This window comes from Pecten maximus, chromosome 7 (genome assembly GCF_902652985.1).
Source record: "Pecten maximus chromosome 7, xPecMax1.1, whole genome shotgun sequence".
NCBI lineage: Eukaryota > Metazoa > Mollusca > Bivalvia > Pectinida > Pectinidae > Pecten > Pecten maximus.
In genome coordinates, this window is record NC_047021.1 from 29,445,541 (window position 1) to 29,465,624 (window position 20,084).

The window sequence follows — 20,084 nt, forward strand, 5'->3', positions numbered from 1 at the left end:
AGCAATATTGTAGAGGCAATTTCAGTTCGGTAAGACAACAACACTCAGCACAGGGACCTGACATATTTAACCGGTGTGTTAAGATTTGCAGCAGGTCCTGAAGCTCATTATAAAGCTGTATATCGGGATATCATTTATTTTTATGTCAAATTATCATACACGCGAATCAATATAATAAAAAACGACAGAAGTGAATATTGGTTAGTTGTCGGGTCCAAAAAAAAACAACATTTTAAATTATTTCAGCTTACATAGAACTTGTCAGTAAATTGAGAACCAATAGCTGATATTCTAAAGGAAAATCTTATTTGAGACGAGACAAAACTTTGAATAAGGTGTTACGAAATGTTAGCCAGAGACATAAATACACAATCTTAAACACATACTACAGTAGCCTGAGTTTCCTCTTGTCATGACACCCTGTCTAGACATGTTGATAGGGTGAGAGGAAACTCGGACTAATACTACAGATAATATATTTTTCTGTACATAATTAATTGCATAAAAAAGGCAAGAACTATTTCTTTTTATGAATTCTTCAATTGAACGGAATTAATTCCTGTGCTGTTTACATGTACAGTATATTGGTCAGAAAGACAGCTAGTATTTGATATTATAATTTTAATCATAATGTCACTTTGCACCAAATGTTGCATAACGGTACCAGAGAGATCGTTCGGATGGGAAATCTATCACTGCAGAGTATCGCATTTGATTTGCCAGTGACAAAGACAGAAAATGACATTGTGGCATTGATGTTGTTTAGATGTAATGAAACTAGAGGGAGATTTTAAATTAACTTTTTATTGGTTGATGTATTACAGTGGGATCCTATGATAACAACGTTACCTGGAACATACCTGGCCAGTGTTGGTGTCCTGTATCCTGTTGCCATGGTAACACAACAGCTTTTGGACGAAGTGTGCACCACAGCTGTTCTTCGGAGTATCAACATCCTGTTTACCACAGCAAATTGTTACCTGTTACTGTGTATCTACACTGCTCTCCATCCACAGGTAAAATGAGTTACGTCATTTTTCTAGTTTGTTTATTTCTTTGGGCCTTTCTGTCCATAGGTGAAAATAACAACATGCATGTATAAAAATATACATGTGTCAATAGATGAAAATGTACAAATACATGAAAAAACAGAGAGTGATCAACATAATAATATACCAGCATATACTGTACATCTTACAATTTTAATACAATGTTTATCAATTCAATTTATCTGTTCTTTTCTTAAAAGCTATAAATGTATAATAAATTTATTTAATTGTTATTCTGTTAATGTAGTTTGCATTTAACAATGGTGCTTCTTTTATACATTTGGCTTGCTTTTATGATAGATTGTTCTAATTAAATTTTTGGTGTAAATTATAATAAAATGGACATTTCAGTTGGAAATATTAAATTCATCTTCACTTTCTTCTAAATAAAAAAGCATGTGCACTGTGTGAATTGTCTAGGAATGTTACTGGTAAGTTATGCAATGGAAGTCCATTTCTTTCGTAAACTGTATTATTAAGACAAGTAAGATAAAATTGCAGACAGATGTTATTGCCTAAATGTTGAAGTTAATCTGGTACTGAATTACTGATTCTGGTAATAGTTTCTTGTTTGTACACATCATTAATTCTATTTTCTGTTATTTTATAACTACAATGGCCCTTATGTCATTTCTATCCCATAGATAGGCTAACCCTAGTTTTCCTAATTCATTTTTTATGTTGATTATTGTTTAAAATTTAAGTTTATTGGTAAGGTTTAATGGCGATCCTGCCTAATACGAAATGCAAGGTATCAATTCCTGTCAGTAGTTTTGTTAAATCTAAGTGACTTTTTGCAAAAAAATTGTGTGACGTTTTCTTCATATATGTAGCTTTATGATGCACCCATATCTGACTTCCATCGCCTATAAAAATGGAACATTGTGTCTTAACATTAAAGAATTACTTTTTATCTTACTACTGATAGCAATGTAGGCTTTCTTACCTTTATCAGCAGTGTGTGTTTTTTGATTATCTGTTGTTAATTGAATAACATCACATAGAGTACTAAAACCACTTTTGATCGTCACACTGTCTTCCTAAGTTTCGAAACATTAAGTGTAATCTTCCTCTTGTTCCCGGAAGTCAGGGGACTTTAATTTTGCATTGTGTCCGTCCATCTTTCCATCCTTCTGTACTTCTATCTTTCCACCATTTATCTTGTCCAGGATCTATCTCCTACACAACTTGTCACTGGAACTTCATACTTGGGTCATGGGTTCACCAAGATGAGGTGGTATATAATGTACTAAAAGGCAGCCTTTAGTTGAGCACTCACCCCTGTGAGGAAGGATTTGGGATTATGTCATCTGGCCAAGACATACCAGAGTCCCTAGAACTAGTAGTTTCTACTTCTGCTTAATGTTCAGCATTTCAGGAGTAGGATAACTAGTTCTCCCTTTTGTCAGTATAATGTGGCCTTGTGGGGCGTCATGCTGGGAATTTTTGGCAGTGTGTTTCAGTGAGGTAGCGCTAAAGTTGGTGTCAGTTCCGTGCTATCACAAGGAGACAAACACAAACATGCTGCAGCCTCCTAAAACTAACACTCATCACACGCATTCATCTGGCACGCAGGGGCACACCATCTTAACTGAATAAATTACCATTGCTGTTGTTGTTGTTAGGATGTTAAAAAACACAAACCCAAACCAAGCTTAACCTAGCAGTTGTCATATATACCAGAATTACTACCAATTAGGTCTTTCTGACCTATATTTTGACCTTTGACCTTAATTAAAGAAAAATGGTGACCTGATCTGCTGCTCTTCTTGCCACTGGAACTTTTTGCTTAGGGAATAGATTCATCTTACATTGGATTTATTTGCAGTTTTAGTTTTATTACCTTTTAAAGTTTTGAACATGATAACTTGCATAAAGATGAATGGGTTTTGATGAAATTTGGCATGTAGTTTTAGATAACAGGTGGGACAAGTTCAGCTTTGGGACCAATTCAATAATGTAACAGAGTTAAGGCCCTTTGGACTTTTATTACCACTTGACCTTTTGAACATAACTTGAGTAAATATGAATGGATTTTGATAAAATTTGGTGTGCAGTGAGATTTATATCAATAAGATCTTGAACATGATCGAATGATCGAAACATCCAAATGATGTCCCTTTACAGTTTAGGTCTAGGGTTACGATGTAGTGGGATGAAGTTAATTCAAATAAATGACCTTGGGCTATTTTTAACGTCACAGGGATCAAGTATGTCAATCTTAGTTTAAAATTAAAAATCATCTATTACTATACATATCAGAAATCAGGTGACTGATAAGGCACATGTGCCTCTTGTTATAAATTGGAACAATACAGCTGTTTGACAATATTACCTTTACTACACCTTTTGTCTCTTTTTAGATTTCTAATTGCAGCAACCACTTCATCTATACCTATTGGTATATGTAATTCTCTGCAAATAAAATTCATCCATAGATATATTAGACCAAGTTACTCTGCTTTTGAATTTTGAATGCGACTGCATTGTGTACATATTTCTGTCGCTGGCTAACATTTCCTAACACCTTATTCAATGTTTTGCCTCAAATAAGAATTTCCTTTAGAATATCAGCTATTGATTCTCAGAACTCTGTGTGGAATCAGCACGGTAGAGTGAACCATCAATATAAAATCTGTCATTTACAAATTTCATATTCAGCAGATTTTTAGCTCACCAGGACAAAGTCCAGTGTAGGTATTGCTATACCCCTGGCGAAGGCATCATCAGTGTTGTGTGAATATTTAGATATTTGACATGTGTGTTCCCTAAGACAGCCTTTCCATTAATACTTAATTTGCAGTCCTGCTGACCTTGACCTTTGACTCACTTAAAAAAATATAACCTTGGCCACTGTATGTTAATCATACAGGATAAGGCTTACATATTTGACATTTGTTCCTTAATTTTGACAAGACCTTTCCATTTGGGGACCTGCTGACCTTGACCGTGACATGACCTACTTTTTGAAAACTAATTCTGTATTTCAACCCACTTGGAGAGCTATGTTGTCTTCTGATAACTCTTGTTTTTGATTAAAGCTTAGTGCAGTTTAAAAGAAACAAAAATCAATGACCTCCATTCTTCCCTTTACAGATTACTCCTTGGAGAGCTGCGACAAAAGCTACAACCTTAACCATTTTTCCAGTGATGTACTTCTTCACCTTCCTGTACTACACAGACCCAGGATCCATATTCTTTGTGCTGATGATGTATTACTTCCACATTCAGCGATATAAACTACTGGCAGCAATGATGGGTGTGGCAGCCATATTGTTTCGTCAAACCAACATCATATGGGTGGTGTTTGTAGCTGGATTATCAACACAAAATTGTATTATGGATTGGATGAAAATGGAGGAAAGTGATTTGAAATCTCATGATGGAAATGATTTGAGAGTTCTAAGGAGATTTATCAGTTTAGTTTGGACCAATTTAAAGAAACCAACACTGATTTTTGACTTATTACTGAACATCATTAGATCAACATTCTGGTACATTTGTGTGGGAGCTGGATTTGCTGTATTTATTCATCTCAACAATGGTATTGTGGTTGGAGACCGAAGCCATCATCAAGCCTGTTTAAACTTCCCTCAGGTTTTCTATTTCTTATCTGTGGCTCTTGTATTTGGAGCCCCTCACATGGTCTCAATCCCAAAAATTTTGAACTTTTTGAAATTTTCTATCAAAAAATTCATTTTAGTGTTGGCATTTTGTTCTGTGTCATTTGTCCTCATCTATAAATTTACATATGTTCACAAATACTTATTGGCAGATAATAGGCACTATGTGTTCTATGTATGGTCCAAAATTTTCCGGCGACATGACAGTGTAAAGTATGCTTTAATCCCTGTATATTGCTATGCTGCATGGCAAGTTCATGAATGTCTAAAACATAAAAATGTTTTCTGGAAATCTGTCTTCTTTATATGCCTACTTTTAAGTACAGTTCCACAAAAGTTAATGGAGTTTAGATATTTTATAATTCCCTATCTTATTCTGAGACTAAACATGATTAATGAATCTCTCGTTCACACCATGATGGAATTTGTTTTGTATGCTGTCATCAATGCAGGCACCATATATATGTTTGGAGAAAGACCTTTTGTATGGGAAAACTCCAATGATGTGCAGAGGTTCATGTGGTAAATACATAAACTGATATGAAAACAATCCTATATTCTGTGTTTTGTGTATTATTGGGGACAGGTTTATCATCAGTACACACGCACCTAGTAATCTGGAGATATCGTCTGACCAGAATGACCTGTTGGATTGATATGTTACTGGAATATTATTCTAAATATACTCGCCTCTTATTTGCATGGTGTGCAGAGTACAGTTTGTCCTAGGACATAACAATCATTTTACCTGTAATACAGACCATTCCCTTATATCAGTATTAGTTTACCTAAGCTCTCGATATGAATATTGAGCAATCAGTGTGGTAATAAACAACACGACATGTCAATATGCCTCACCAGACAGTTGATTTCATTAGTTTGGTCTAATTTCACCAGTATGTTCTAGAGGAGATTTTTTTTTAATAAAGCTTATGTACTATACCCTGCAACTCCTTACAGTCCTACAATTTGTTTTTTTTTGGTTTGTTTTTGTTTAACGTCCTATTAACAGCCAGGGTCATTTAAGGACGTGCCAGGTTTTGGAGGTGGAGGAAAGCCGGAGTACCCGGAGAAAAACCACCGGCCTACAGTCAGTACCTGGCAACTGCCCCACGTAGGTTTCGAACTCGCAACCCAGAGGTGGAGGGCTAGTGATAAAGTGTCGGGACACCTTAACACAGTCCTACACCTCAGCCCCCTGTGTATGTGCATGTACTAATAACAGTATTTAATCATGTCTGATCATCTCTGGATGCATTCATGAATTTGTAAATAAAATTGTTCTAGCTCCATCCCTTTGACCTTAATCCCTTTTGAAGAGCAGCAGCCCCCACCCCAACCCTATCTTCAATCACCTTTTATGACTTGCACCAACCCCCTAAGAGTAATACCCTTCTTGTATATATGTTTGTGATTTTTACTAACAAAGGGTGATTCTACAAACTTTATCAGAGTCCATCACTAACAGAGGAAATGTCTTAAAAGTTCTGACCCTAATTGCCCTGACCATCAAGACCTTAAACACAGAAAATCTTATCATCTATGGATTGTTAGTATGAAGCAATAAGGAAAAAATCCACCTAACATTTTTGCTTGTATATAAATCATGACCCTTCTTCCATGTCCCATAATGGCCATATATTTGTGATCCTCCTCACATAAGGAAAATTCTAAGAAGTGATGGTCAAAATCCAGAGTGGATGTCACTTGAAGATTTTGCATTGTCCTCTCCTAAATATCCCTACCCCTCTGACCCTTGTGGTGAGTCCCTTCCCCAAGCCTAGATTCTGATCCCTACTATAAGCTTATGATAGCCAGCAAGCTTAATATCTTAACCTGACAGATTAATTCTCAGAAGTCAAAAATACAATTGTTTACACACAATATTATCATATGAAATCAATCGAAATAGGTCACTAGTGGGATGGGTACTTATCACCCAAGGATCATTTTATGAAATGTCAATCAAGAGCAAGTTTTAGAGAAGATTTAGAACTTTGAAATTTAATGACCCTTGCTGTCACTGCTTTCCATAGTGCCCGCTGTTTTCAATTATTGATCCTGAACCTTGAATAAAGGTTTTATGAAATTTTAATAAAATTATTAAGTAACAAAAGGCCCAATGGGCTTCCATTTCTTGCCTGTTATTCACTGAATTTAATGATTCATGATGATGTATATGGTCAAGGTCATTTCTTTTCACAAAATATGCTCGATTTCGTCCCAGAAAGCAATTAGGTTAATATTCTGATTCAAGGTTCAACAAATTTGACACCTGTGATCTTGAATATGGGTCAAGGTCATTTTGTTTCCCAAAGTGTGTCTGGTTTCATCCCAGGAACCTTAGTAACAGCAAAATATATTTGATATTGGTCTAGGACATTTCTTTCCACAAACTTTCAGGCTTCCTACCAGTAACCTACCAGCAAAATATCTTGATTCAGGGACTTTCATTTAAGTGTTTCCACAAATTTGGTCCATGTGACCTTGAAAATGGGTCAAGATCATTTCTTTTCTCACACTTCATTGGGCTTCATCCCAGGAACCTATCAGCCAAATATCTTTATTCTTGGACTTTTGTTATTGAGAAGAAGTTGCTTAAAGGAAAAAGGATGGACAGATTGCATATGCTGCACTTTGGCGTAAGCTCAGTTGGCAGGTTAGCTAAAAATGTAAGCAAATCCTATTTCAATATTGACAATAAAACTGCCCCTACCTAAGGTCAAAGTATATGTATTGGTCCAGATTATTCATTACAAGATTGATAAGGTATTGATGTTTTTACACTCCGTGACACATAGCACCTTATGAATGAAGTAGAGATTTGAATCCCAACAGGTTGATCATAATAAAATACCACCTAAGGTTCATTGCATTTTAACACATTGGACTGTTGAGAATCAAATAAATATGATTATTTTTCCATAAAAGCCACCCCAACAAAAAGACAATTCAATAGCAATAGGTCATTAAGTGTCTTCAGTGACCTAAAAACATGTTTATATAGTGATATATAACGAACAGAAATCTTCCCTAAGTAAACCAACACACATGCTACACATCCTAAGGTCGTGTATCAAAAGTCAAGGTAAAGGGCACCAGTAATTTAGATAGCTGAAATATATGTAGGCCTATCTTCCTCACATTATAGATAATGCAACCGGTGTAAGCTATACATAGATAGTAGCTGAATGGAGCATATCTTAAGTGTATCTCAAATTGTGGCAAGTGTTTATTTTGTAATGACATAAGCTATGGTATAAAAAGCAGTCGTAAAGACAGACAGCTTATGATTACATATGAATTAAAGATTATGAACTGTGATTGTGACTTAATTTCAACATCCAAGTGTAAGTTACAATTCTACCCTAATCAAATAATTAGAAATATATGTACAAAATATGAAATTGAACTGTGTGGTATCCTCCAGGGTCCAATGTCCGGAAAATAAATCATGACAGATGATAAAATTTCCTATATGCACACTTTGTTGGATTATTATATATAAGAGTATCTGTACCTCATCAACATTATAGTTACACAGCACTCTAGCAACCTCACTCTGGAGATAATATTTTTGTATAGTATAAATTGTGTATATTTCCAACACTACATTTAATTTCTTCTAAATGTGTGAGAAATTAGCAAATCAAGTAAAGTTGTAACACATTACATCATTTATAACAGAATAGAAAAAAAGCCAAAACATATTACATTGGTTTGAAACTTTCTTACTGATTACAAATATGTTCTTTAAATAGTAAGTTAACTCATGAGAAGTTTCTATAAAAAGTAACTGATTTAACAGGTAGTCACAATCTTAAAATTGCTGAAGTGATAACAGATTTTCAACAAATAGTTATTTACATAAAAGGACTTTTACCTCTAGACCCTGAAACACAAACCCATATAAAACACCGTCCCAACTATTGACATGATTAAATACAGCTATAAATCAGGTTTCTGATGTGATAAAGGGCTTCTAAGAAATGGAGGCATATTGTACATGTATTACTGCTGGGTCTCCTTCTTATTATTCTTCCTATTCTAAATTCTTCTCAGGACTTTTTGAACTTTCAAATACTCATACACGAGATGATGATGATTGTGTACAAGTGTAGCAGAACTGGACTAGGCTTAACTACGGTAGCCAGGCAGCTTAAATTGTTTAAGTGTCCGCTAAGATGTCGGAGGTTCCAAGTTGGAGTCCTGGACTGGTTGCTCCATTTTTATCTCGCCGTAACAAAGTCAAGGGAGCTATTGCTACTCTAAATGTCAGCATCGGCATCATCCATAGACAACTTGGTTAAGTTTTTAATAAAACAGTGTTGTGTGGATCCTAATGACGATACAGCTTAGGTATTTAAAACGTGTTCCTTGTGATGACACTGGCTGTTAATAGGACGTTAAACAAAAACAAAACCAAAAATTGTAACAAGACCTTTCTATTGGTACATTTGCAGACCTGCTGGCCTTGATTGTGACCTTTGACCTACTTCGAAATGACTACTACTGGATTTCAACCCACTCAACAAGCTATGTTGTCTGCTGACATCTCTCTTACATTTCCCGTCACATTTGGTGCCAAATGGAATCCCCAAAACAGGTGATGCAGGGTCTTGTGTCTCTTTGAGGTTGAAGACTGTATAAGGAAGGAGGAATGTAGGGAAAATGACTGGACACTGATGGCCAGATAGCTCAAATATTTAGAACATCTGTTTTATGCTAGTATATGAAGTTAGATTAGATTAAATGCAATACCAAACCTTGTTATTTTCTGAATTCCCTCAAATTTTTTAATACAATAGAAACCTTTGGTTTGGTTTTCTTTTGATATTTATTTTTTTTCTCCTTATACACTTATGATTTGAAAATCAAATACAGTCTTAGAGCAAGTGATAAAGCATTAATTACCAATACAATACACATACCAGTTGTATCACACTAGTGAGGTTCACATCTACCAGATGTTCACTAGATCATATATACCATAACCTTACACAGATTTTCACACAGCTGTCATAACATCATCTGATGTTGTCAGAAAATTCTTTGTTCGCAAAAAACTGAAATAAAATAACAATTGTTCATGATTTACTGATGATTTTATTCATAAAGTACATTGTACGTATAATATTTCATCTCTAAGCATAAGAATGACGAGATGCATGCATACTATTGGCATGTATTTTATGTAAATATTGGTGTTGCATGCATTTAATATAGAGTTATACATCAATTTAAACATTTTTTTTTGTTTCAAGACGTCAGATTTTTTCATGTCATTGAGTCGGCAATACTTATTATTTTAGTGTATTCAAACAAAATGCACACCATATGGGATTACCCATACAACAGGTAGCACTTAAGTTGTACTCACTGGCCAGTTTTGGGTGGTACCACCCCACAACTACATATATGTTTGATTAACATCATATTTTAGGCTACCAATATTTGCTCCATTGATGTAGAATTCGTGTAGGTATTACTGCTGTACTGACCTGGAACTACAGGCCACAGACTAACCTTCCAGTAATATAGTTGGCTCCCACAGAAAAAAAATTAAGGATATCTTTTGAGAATAACTCAGAAGAAAACAACATTAAAATGAAAAATAAATAGCCAGCATATATCGTAAGTTACAAACTGATCATGTGTGCCAAATTTTTTAAGAATTAGTTGAGAAAGAAAGCATCTTTGATCAAACTCCATACATGTATATTATATAAGGGGCACCACTCCCAGGAAAAACATCACTGTAAGAACACAACTACTTTTTGAAGTGCACCATGTTTCTTAAGTATTTCTTGGGCAATGTTTGGTCAACAGACAACTAGAAGACCAGATAAACGAACTCCAGTGTTACAGAGGGTATAAAAAAGATAGTGCTAATGATGAAGCTGTCTGTGATAGACAGGAATTGTATCATTAAACAGACTTTTCAAACAAAGCTTACAGTAATTAGCTGTGGATCTTGTAATAAATCACAATGTATGAAAACAACTCTTCTCATAGCATCACACAATCTTGAGAGATATTATTGTGGGCCTACAATGTGACAACCATCAGTTCAACATATGATTCTAACAGTCGAAAATCAGTACATTATCACAGATGTGGCAATCTTTTGGTAGACATGACCACAAGTCAAAAATGTGATGATCATAAGTTAAAAAGTTACAATCATCAGTACTAGAAATGAATATCACAAATACATTTATAGATGTATATTTATAAAAAAAATTGGTAGTTAGGTTCCTGTTGCAACATAATACAGTAAATACATGCCAAATGCTCTCTCCATATGAACACGTTTCATTATAAAGTAATACAAATGAGCATATATGCAGATAAGAAATTTGTTATTAAAATTATTTATCTGAAAATTAACTGGAAAAAATTAACTTTTCTTTCGACTCTTTTCTCATTATCATATAATCTATACTGGTAATTATAATAGGGTGAAAAATGTTAAGTCTCAGAAGTGATGACATGAAAATTAAATACCTCTGAATTTTTTTTTTTTAAACTAAATGTACTTCTCACCAAGACAGCATTTTCTGTGGAAATTGTTCTCTCTATGATATGCTATAGAAATTGCATGTTGAAAGCTATTCTGGTGATCATATGTACATGTATACCAATGGACAACCATTTATAGTAATAACAAAATGTCTATATACATGTACTACGTATAGTAAGTATACACTCCATGTCAAGCAAATTTTCCGATACACACACAACTGCATTCAGACACTTCACTCACTCAATCATAATCTGAACTTAATTCTCAATGCATAACAGAACTTCTCTGATACCCGGTGATATTAAAAAAAAAATTTGTAACTTTCAATTGTCATGATCGTTAATAGAAATTTTCTAAAAGTTGTAATCTTTAAGTTTTAATAAAAAGAACATGTATTGAGAGATTAACATATAGATGAACATAAACATGTGTAAAGTTGAGTACTAATATCTCTTTACTCGATTCTTCAAACATGCACCTCACACCACTCTGCTATTACAACTAATAAAATTATACATCGTTTCATTCATTGATGGGATAGATGTGATAAGACAGCTGGATAAATTATAACTTACATAACAAGGAAAAGACAGTACAGTTTATACATATATATACCCTTATTATCCCAATCAATTTCTTTAGATTATGTATTTTAAGCAATACATTGTACCCTTATGCTTTCAGATAGGAGAGGTCCACTTTATAAACTGGCAAATCATTTTCACAAACTCTTTTTCACCTAGGTACATTTATTCCTGATCACCAAACTTTACTAATCATAAAACTAGTTCGAAATTGTGACCAGTACAGAATGTATATCCCGACCCTCCCACTGATACATATTTTCTCGAACGTTTTTCGAAAGACAATACAGGATTAAAGCAAAAGTGTGAGAGAAAAAAAAAAAAAAAAAAACATCTTTGAAAAACAAGCTTTCAATTTAATTGTTAAAGAGTACAAATCACAACAAAATTGCCCTTGTTCTAATATGGATTATTTTGAGCCATGTATATCATACTAACACTTATAAAGAACTTTGTCCAGTTTGTCATCAAACCTTGATGTTGAATGCCACATGTACTTTAACTTATGCCAATATTTTTGTAGAATAAAGATTTAACATCCAGGCCTGATCTTGCACACAATCTATGTATTTTTACAAATGTGTCAATTTAGGTGTGTTACTATGTACAGTACATGATAAATAATCAAGCCATGATTTGCATACTTACGTAAAAAAGATTTTGCAACTTATAGCCAAGATTGATAATTCATGAAACCTTCACAGAAATATTGTGAACAAGTCTGTATTTAGAATTTATCAAAACGATTAAATGACAAAATCCAACTATCAAGCATAGTAAAGCGTGAAAACATTTTATACAAAGTAATGACCGGATTCCCGTTCTTTACCAAGTTGAAATTGGTTAAGTATTACGACTAGACAAATTTTAGTTATTTATTCAACAACAATAACAGAGAAAACAGTCAAATAAAATCTGAACCATGATTTCCAAACACACAATTCTAACACTATGCAAGTGCATACGACGGCAATTATATCGAAAGTGGAAAAGTATCAGACACAGGTGTGAACGCCGAGTTCACAACACCAATGTAAAATCTGCCTCATGAATATCAGATTGTTTTTTATTATAAAATGTTCCATCTAAAAAGAGCAAGCACTGATACAAGTTTACATTTTAATATTGATCGTAATCACATAAATAAATAATTGCACCATAATCAACGTTTAGAATTTGTAAAAACCAGCACAAAGAAATTCAGCCACAGCTGTCACACAAACAAGGGTGATTATCCAACACGTTTTTACACCAAAAGTATTGGCCATCTGAAGACATTGTCTTCTATTGCTATAATGGCCAAAATAGCATTCAATATAAATAAAAATATTTCCCATCATTACTGAAGTATTGAATAATGTCATTTCATAATGTCCACTCATCAGTACCTATTTCAAGTTTGATCCCTATGGAGATGATTGTGACCTAGACCCTGTGGTATCTGGTTCAATACCTTCATGACACATTCAAGTAAAAAGAAATTCAATCCCCTCTTCCATACCCATTAGTGAAATGTATTCAGTTATTTACTGTAAATAATGTCCTCCTAACCTTTTAAACAAGATTTGTTATCCACAAAACATTTGTGTGTACCCCCAACAATGGAATGTCCCTTAATAGTCAAGTATCTAATTGGGTTACAGAATTTTGAAAACATATCAAATAAATATATCCCTAACTCAAAATCCATGGGGAACACAAAACATTAATTCTTTTTTCTCCCTCTTTCTCAAATATCCTTGAACGTGTCAGTAAGTTAATGAAGCCACAATTGGGATCTAGATATCACAAACTTGGCAGAGTATTTCAAGTCTCCAGCATTCCAATCACACATTTAGTCAAGCACTGAACTCATGCTTATCAATGTATCATTCTCACAGCTGGAATCATTTGAGACATTTCACAACTGTTAACAGCTGAAAATTGTCTTTTGTCTTTTCAAATCACTTATCATACATGCTAAATTTTATTAGCATCCACAGCCTTCCTTAGGCTTGTTCTGGTCATTGGTGATTTTGATTTGATCTGGGAACTCATTGTACAGCTCAACATCATTCTCCTGTGCCAAGGCATTCTTGGCCACTGTCTGGAAAGCCTGCTCTACATTAATGGCTTCTTTCGCACTGGTTTCAAAGTAGGGAATTTCACCCTTGGTGTTGCACCAACTCTGGGCTCTCTTGGCCGTCACCTGCAAAGGAGGACCATCACATTGATTAGACTTACTGAAGTCCACATATCAATATTGCATTGCTGGTACAGTATACTTTGAGAAACTGATATGGATTACATTTCTTCTTAGCTTTACTTTGTCTTTTATTTTTGCATGCAGCATGTCTGAATATTAATTGTTGTCCTATTTCTGTAAAATTTGAACTTTTTTTAATTTCCTCATAATTAAATTGATTTAAATAGACCTATGTCAAAGAAGTTATCGTTTATAAAAACATACATATGAAATACTTACCGCCCTGTTTTCCAAGTCTATTTTATTTCCTATTACAACAAATGGGAAGTTATCTGGATCACGTGGACTAGCCTGTATTAGAAATTCATCCCTCCAACTGTCCAGAGATCTAAATGTATTTGGCATTGTAACATCAAAAACTAAAACACAACAATCTGCTCCTCTGTAGAATGCCACACCCAAACTCTGGAATCTCTCCTGACCTGCTGTATCCCAAATCTGTCAAGGGAAAGTTAAAAACATATTCTTTTATCACACTATCTATCATCAACATTTGACATTGTCAAAATTATGTTTGTGAGTCTTAGTTTCATGTCTTTTCAAATGCTATATTGAGTAATAGAGTCCACATATGATAGGACTCATCAAAGACATTTTCAAGTACCACTAATGTACAATCTACAAAACATTTGACCTTTACACAACAGCCTAGGAAATACTTGATTCTCAAACATTAGTACTCCCAAATCCCTGCATCTTAACAAAGGATGCACTAGCTCTAGCTATTAGCCATTTAGCCAATGACTAATCTTGAGATGGTTTGGCTAAACACAATTGCTATTTTCACTTGATTTAAGCATTTCATGTGTTTTGGCTAAAGTATATTCACAAAAATTAGCAAAATGATGAAAATAATTGTATCCAATTGCTAGCACAGAAAGGGTCATGATTGAACTTAGCAGGTGACACTCTTGACATCCAAAGAGATACTTTCATATAATAGTAAGCTGTAGGTGACATTATAGTAATACGAGATACAGATTAAACTGTAAATAAATGTACATTATTTTGTGTTTAGGGACAATATACAGAACTTCTGTAAAATTACACCAGGAAAGTGGTAATTATAATAGATGAAATACATGATAACTGCCCTGGACAAATAAACAGAAAACATGGAGCCCCCACCAGTAGAACTTATAGGGAACCTCCACGATCACGACAACTCTATCATTACCCCGGTAAACATTTTTAATGAAAATTGAATTATCACACCTCTCACTGGGTTCTATCGCTATCAGGTTTAGCCTTACCTGCATTGTGACAAGTCTATCATCCACCATCACTTCCTTGGTTAGAAAATCAGCTCCTATGGTAGCCTTGTACTGATTACTGAACTTTTTGTTAACATACTGGTTCATAAGTGATGTTTTCCCAACACTGTAATCAAGGAAGTCAAAAAGTGTTAATGCATATAATATTGATTCATTCAAAACGCAAATGCTATGCCTTGGTCTTAGGATTAAGCCACTTAACTACTTGAAAATTTCCTTATAAATACTGCATAATGCTATATGTATGTACATGTAGTACTCCATTTCCTTCACAATGTTGTCAGATGTAATGTAAACAATGTTAAATATGTACACAAAGGCTTTTCTTATGACTCGGTCATGTACGATTCCTTTCTAATACCTTTCAGCAAAACAATATGTTTATTTCTTTAAGAACCCAAAAGAGAAACTATATAGACATCTATGGCATCAATGACCGTCAATTTGAGTTGTGTTGGTCAGTTTGTTAAATGTGATCGAGAGGCTGGATATTATCATGAAATCTGGCAAAAATTTGCACACCATTTTCCTGTTAGGGGAACACATATAATAGCTTATCCATGTTAAAAAGTTACTGCATAATACGATAATCATTTCACAAACATCATAGTTTTACATTTACTGTTCAATTTCCCAATAAATCATTTAAAATACATTGAAGTACAAACTTACTCGCATACTAATATAAGGAACTACAATAAAGAAAGCCTAACTTACCCACTGTCTCCCAGTATTATCACCTTTAACAAAACCTTCTTTCGTGATGACATCTTCTGTAATATGGAAAAAAAAAATATATAGTTATACTTTCTCTTTTCCAACGTCATGTGGAAGATACACAACTCTAGATCTATCAGACAAACAGCCTCACCACAATATACACATGATCATATATAATTACTGTACAGTTGTATTTGGGACGTCAGTTTGGATTTAAGGAACCAGAGTTTCCTCATTTTAAATTGTATACCTTTCCTGTTAGTCTAACATCTCTTGGGTTTTTTTTGCCATAAAGTTAATGCAAACTATGAAGTGTCATCATTTGTTACCTGTTCTATCCTGTACCTGACAGACTCATGATCAGGAAATATACTTTGAACTCTTCATACATATGTTAAATAAAAGTACATTGAGTGTGAGCTTATTCCCATCCAGGCATGCGATTGGCCAGTTAATAAATGAATTATTTATTCTTTTTCATTACCGTGGTATTTATATTATCATCATCACCGACAGCCTGCAAATGTAACTTTGTTGATGCATGTATTATGATTGAATTTGTGAAGCATTGGTCACTTTGATACTTTTGCTCTTCCCATTTCTTTTCTATACTTTCTCCCCCCGACAGGCCTTTTGAGCCCTGTACAGTTGTATTTGGGACGTCATGGCCACGGGTTATTTTATTTATTACAAGGGATTCTGTAGGATTTATTGATAGTCATTACAAATATATCATGTGCAGTCTCAATGGTCTCATGTCATGAACTAAGCTTGACAGAACCAAGTGTAAGGTTTTCATGTTCATTACATATTTTTGGATTACTGCATATTAGATATCCATGTTACTATTGAAAAATTTATGTTAATTCTATGTGTACTTTTATGTCTTTGTCTCCTTATTTTCACTAGCAAGCCAATACTAGACATTAACAACTCGTCAATATGAATCTGGGGTTTAACACCAGACCAAAGACACGACATGTTCCTATGATCCAGAATGAAATATTTAACACTAGGGTCTGACCCCAAGATCACTTATAACAACCTTTGTGTTTGTGCTTGAGATAGCTATCAGGCGGGGGGGTCCAGTAATTTAGTGGTAATGCGACCGCCATAGGCACGAGACAATTTTTTTTGGCAAGGGGTCTGGGGCCAAAATTGCGGAAAATGAAGTGATTATAGCAAATTTTGCAATCTTACGGGGATAAGGGATGGGGGGTTGGCATAGGCGGTTTTTTTAAGGCTATAAAAAAAAATGTCCTCATCCGAAAAAGGGGCCCCCAGGATCCCCCCCCCCCCCCCCCCCCCCGGATCCGCTAGTGGCTATAGTATATCCCTCCTATTAATTGGTGCGTTTCTTTCCTTGCAATGATACTGGGCATGAAACTGTTTCCACTATCTCCGGTCCATAGCCATATATTTTTTGTGCCTTCCAGAGTTCTTTTGGCCATTTTCAAAAAAAAAAAGTTTGATGTTCCTATGGCCAGAATGAAAAAAATAACACTAAGGTAAGGATGTTCATCCAAAAATGTCAAGTTATTTCCTAGTGATTTGAGTGGGAGATTTCAAATTTTAAGTTTTAAGAACAAATTGCATAATTCTCTGCCCTTTCAGCCAGGGTTCAATATTGGGACCACTGTTGGTCATTCTGTTTGTCAATGACCTTCCTCTTATATTATAATACTGCAGCAGACTCCTGCTAAATGACATGATGTAATAAATAAAAACCTCACTGATAACACAAGCTAGTGTCAAATGGTATGAGGTAAGCAAAATGTATAAACAAAAACAAAAGCAATGCTTGTTATTACAGAGAGGAAGTAAATCAAAAGATTATCTATCGGTTGTTACATGTATTAACGATGTAAATATTGAAAATGTTAAGAGTGAAAAATTTTTAGGATTCATTTTCAAATAATACTGGTAGTATCAGTTTGAAGGAAAATATCATGTCAAATTTTTAAAATGAAAAAAAGACCTTTTTAGAGTCAGCCATCTTGTATGACTTTTTATAACTCTGTTGTCAATGTTAACCTGCACATGGATCACTGACCTATACTGTCTGGTGCAACAATGCGAACAAAAAACATTGTTAAGTTTGAGCGTTTTCAGAAAAGAGCAGCCAGAATAATTTTGACATATCTCAACATCTACATGTAGTATGTTTTAAATGCCTAAAATGGTTACATTTTAGCAGATTTTATACAGGACTTCAAATGCATTTTACTTGCCATCTCTCAAGACGAAAATTACTTTGAAACTCTTTTAGATATCAGAGAGTTTTTCATGGAATCGTAAACTACCAAATCATGTGAGAAACAATACTTCACTTTTATCTTTTAAGAAATCAGCAAAGGAATTTTTATCTGTTATGTCTTTATTCGTATATATATATATATCATTATTTATCTGTTATGTCTTTATTCGTATATATATATATCATTATATGTCAAGCATTTTTTATCTTGACCATAAAGATACAAGATATATATGCTCAATATGTTATCAAGAATTAATAAAGCCTCTCATTATCATTATTATAAAGATTAAACAAGATTCCCTGTCAGTATAACCTTAGTAAAAACGATTAGAAATGAGAAATTTTCAAATCTACCTATTCTATATATATATATTTTCTGGCATGCCAACAGAGACGCATCTATGAAACTTTTTTACCAAAAAAAAAAAGAGGAAGTGAAACTTACAGATTTAAGAAAATACATAGTTACATCCGCACCCAACATTTATATAATTGATATTTGACGATCAAATGTATCATTTGGCAGAATAAAGCTTTCACACTGTTGGATGAAGGTAGGGGCAACATGGGTGCAAATGGAAGTCTTTAAATAGCCCAGCAAACTAAACATTTTCAGAAATAATCAGATACTTTTTCTTTCCTCTAATAACTGTTTACAAAGTAAGAAATCCTATAACAGCTGCAAATGGGTATGGTTACACATGATACATGCACCTAAATAGTTACTATATACACAAACTTGTATAGTTATGCTACGCTAGAGTAGTCAACAGCACAAAACTGTCCCACATCTTTAGAATGGATTCAATTTGTGGCCACGGTCATGTGACGAAGCACAGTAACAAGATGGTTCTTGTGACAGTCACCAGTGCTCAATAAAAACAAACCTTTCATTGGTATAATATGTAACACTCAGAGTACAAAAAAATGACCACTGCATCACAAGATTGGGAAGGGATAACTAATGACAATGTGATGGATGTGTAACATTAGCATGTATTAACCTACATCTTCAGAAAGAACAAAGGGTGTGGTTACATATCAGCAAGACATTAGTCTAACATCTGTTTCATTATTCCCCAGTCATTATAAACCCACAAAAGATGTTTGCTGTCATGAAGTTGATAGACTTAACATGTTTTTTTTTCTCTTTCTGCGAGATCAGTCATATCAAGACTGTTTATATAGTTTTTAAAATTTATGTAAAGCACTTATAATGGCATGTCAGTTGAACTGTAAATTAAACAATTAAACTAATAATGCCTACGATGTTTCAACTGTGAAAAGAAATTATATACAGCGATGTCACCTGCTGGCCTAATGTAAACATTAAGTTGATAGAAGCTTATCCATGGGCACTATGGTGACCCTCCCCAAAATGGGAGGCAAAATATAGGACCGTCGTAATTTTACAACAATGTTACGTTTCCTTATATATTCAATCCGTATATAAATGTTAAGTAAAACAAACGTTGGTATCAATAACGCCCAGTGCCTCTAATTATAAAGAAACTGTATCAAAATTGAAACGCACATTACAAACGGGTCACAAGATGGATCCATGAAATGGAACGTCAATTGTGGTAAAAATATTCGATTTATAACCAAACCAAAGCCTCATTTTTAAAATTTGAAAACCCTACACGTACAAAATATACTGCGTATCCATTTAAAACACTAGAAGATACTATACCTCTCCTTAATAAGTGACAGCTGACTTATATTCTCCGTATAGGCCCTGTACCTGTGCTCTGCATATGACACCTACTGCAAAATGGCGTAGTCGCGTGACCCATGACGTCA

General features: G+C 34.3%; 2 protein-coding genes across 2 annotated transcripts; one reads left to right on the top strand and one right to left on the bottom strand.

Annotated features, from left to right (window-relative positions):
* Positions 1-5,227, top strand: LOC117330508 (putative Dol-P-Glc:Glc(2)Man(9)GlcNAc(2)-PP-Dol alpha-1,2-glucosyltransferase; the record flags this gene model as incomplete). The annotated part of the gene is given in 3 exon segments (XM_033888856.1): positions 1-29; positions 825-1,016; positions 4,146-5,227. Coding segments are annotated over 3 exon segments (1,274 nt in total), but the record flags the coding sequence as incomplete, so codon positions are not given.
* Positions 5,228-9,758: 4,531 nt separating this feature from the next.
* LOC117330509 (ras-related protein Rab-7a) lies at positions 9,759-20,084 on the bottom strand. Its single transcript, XM_033888857.1, has 5 exons — positions 19,975-20,084; positions 16,019-16,074; positions 15,281-15,407; positions 14,247-14,465; positions 9,759-13,970 (listed from the first exon to the last, which is right to left on the bottom strand). Exons 2-5 carry the CDS (start codon positions 16,069-16,071, stop codon positions 13,752-13,754), a joined length of 618 nt encoding a protein of 205 aa, XP_033744748.1. The 5' UTR covers positions 16,072-16,074; positions 19,975-20,084; the 3' UTR covers positions 9,759-13,751.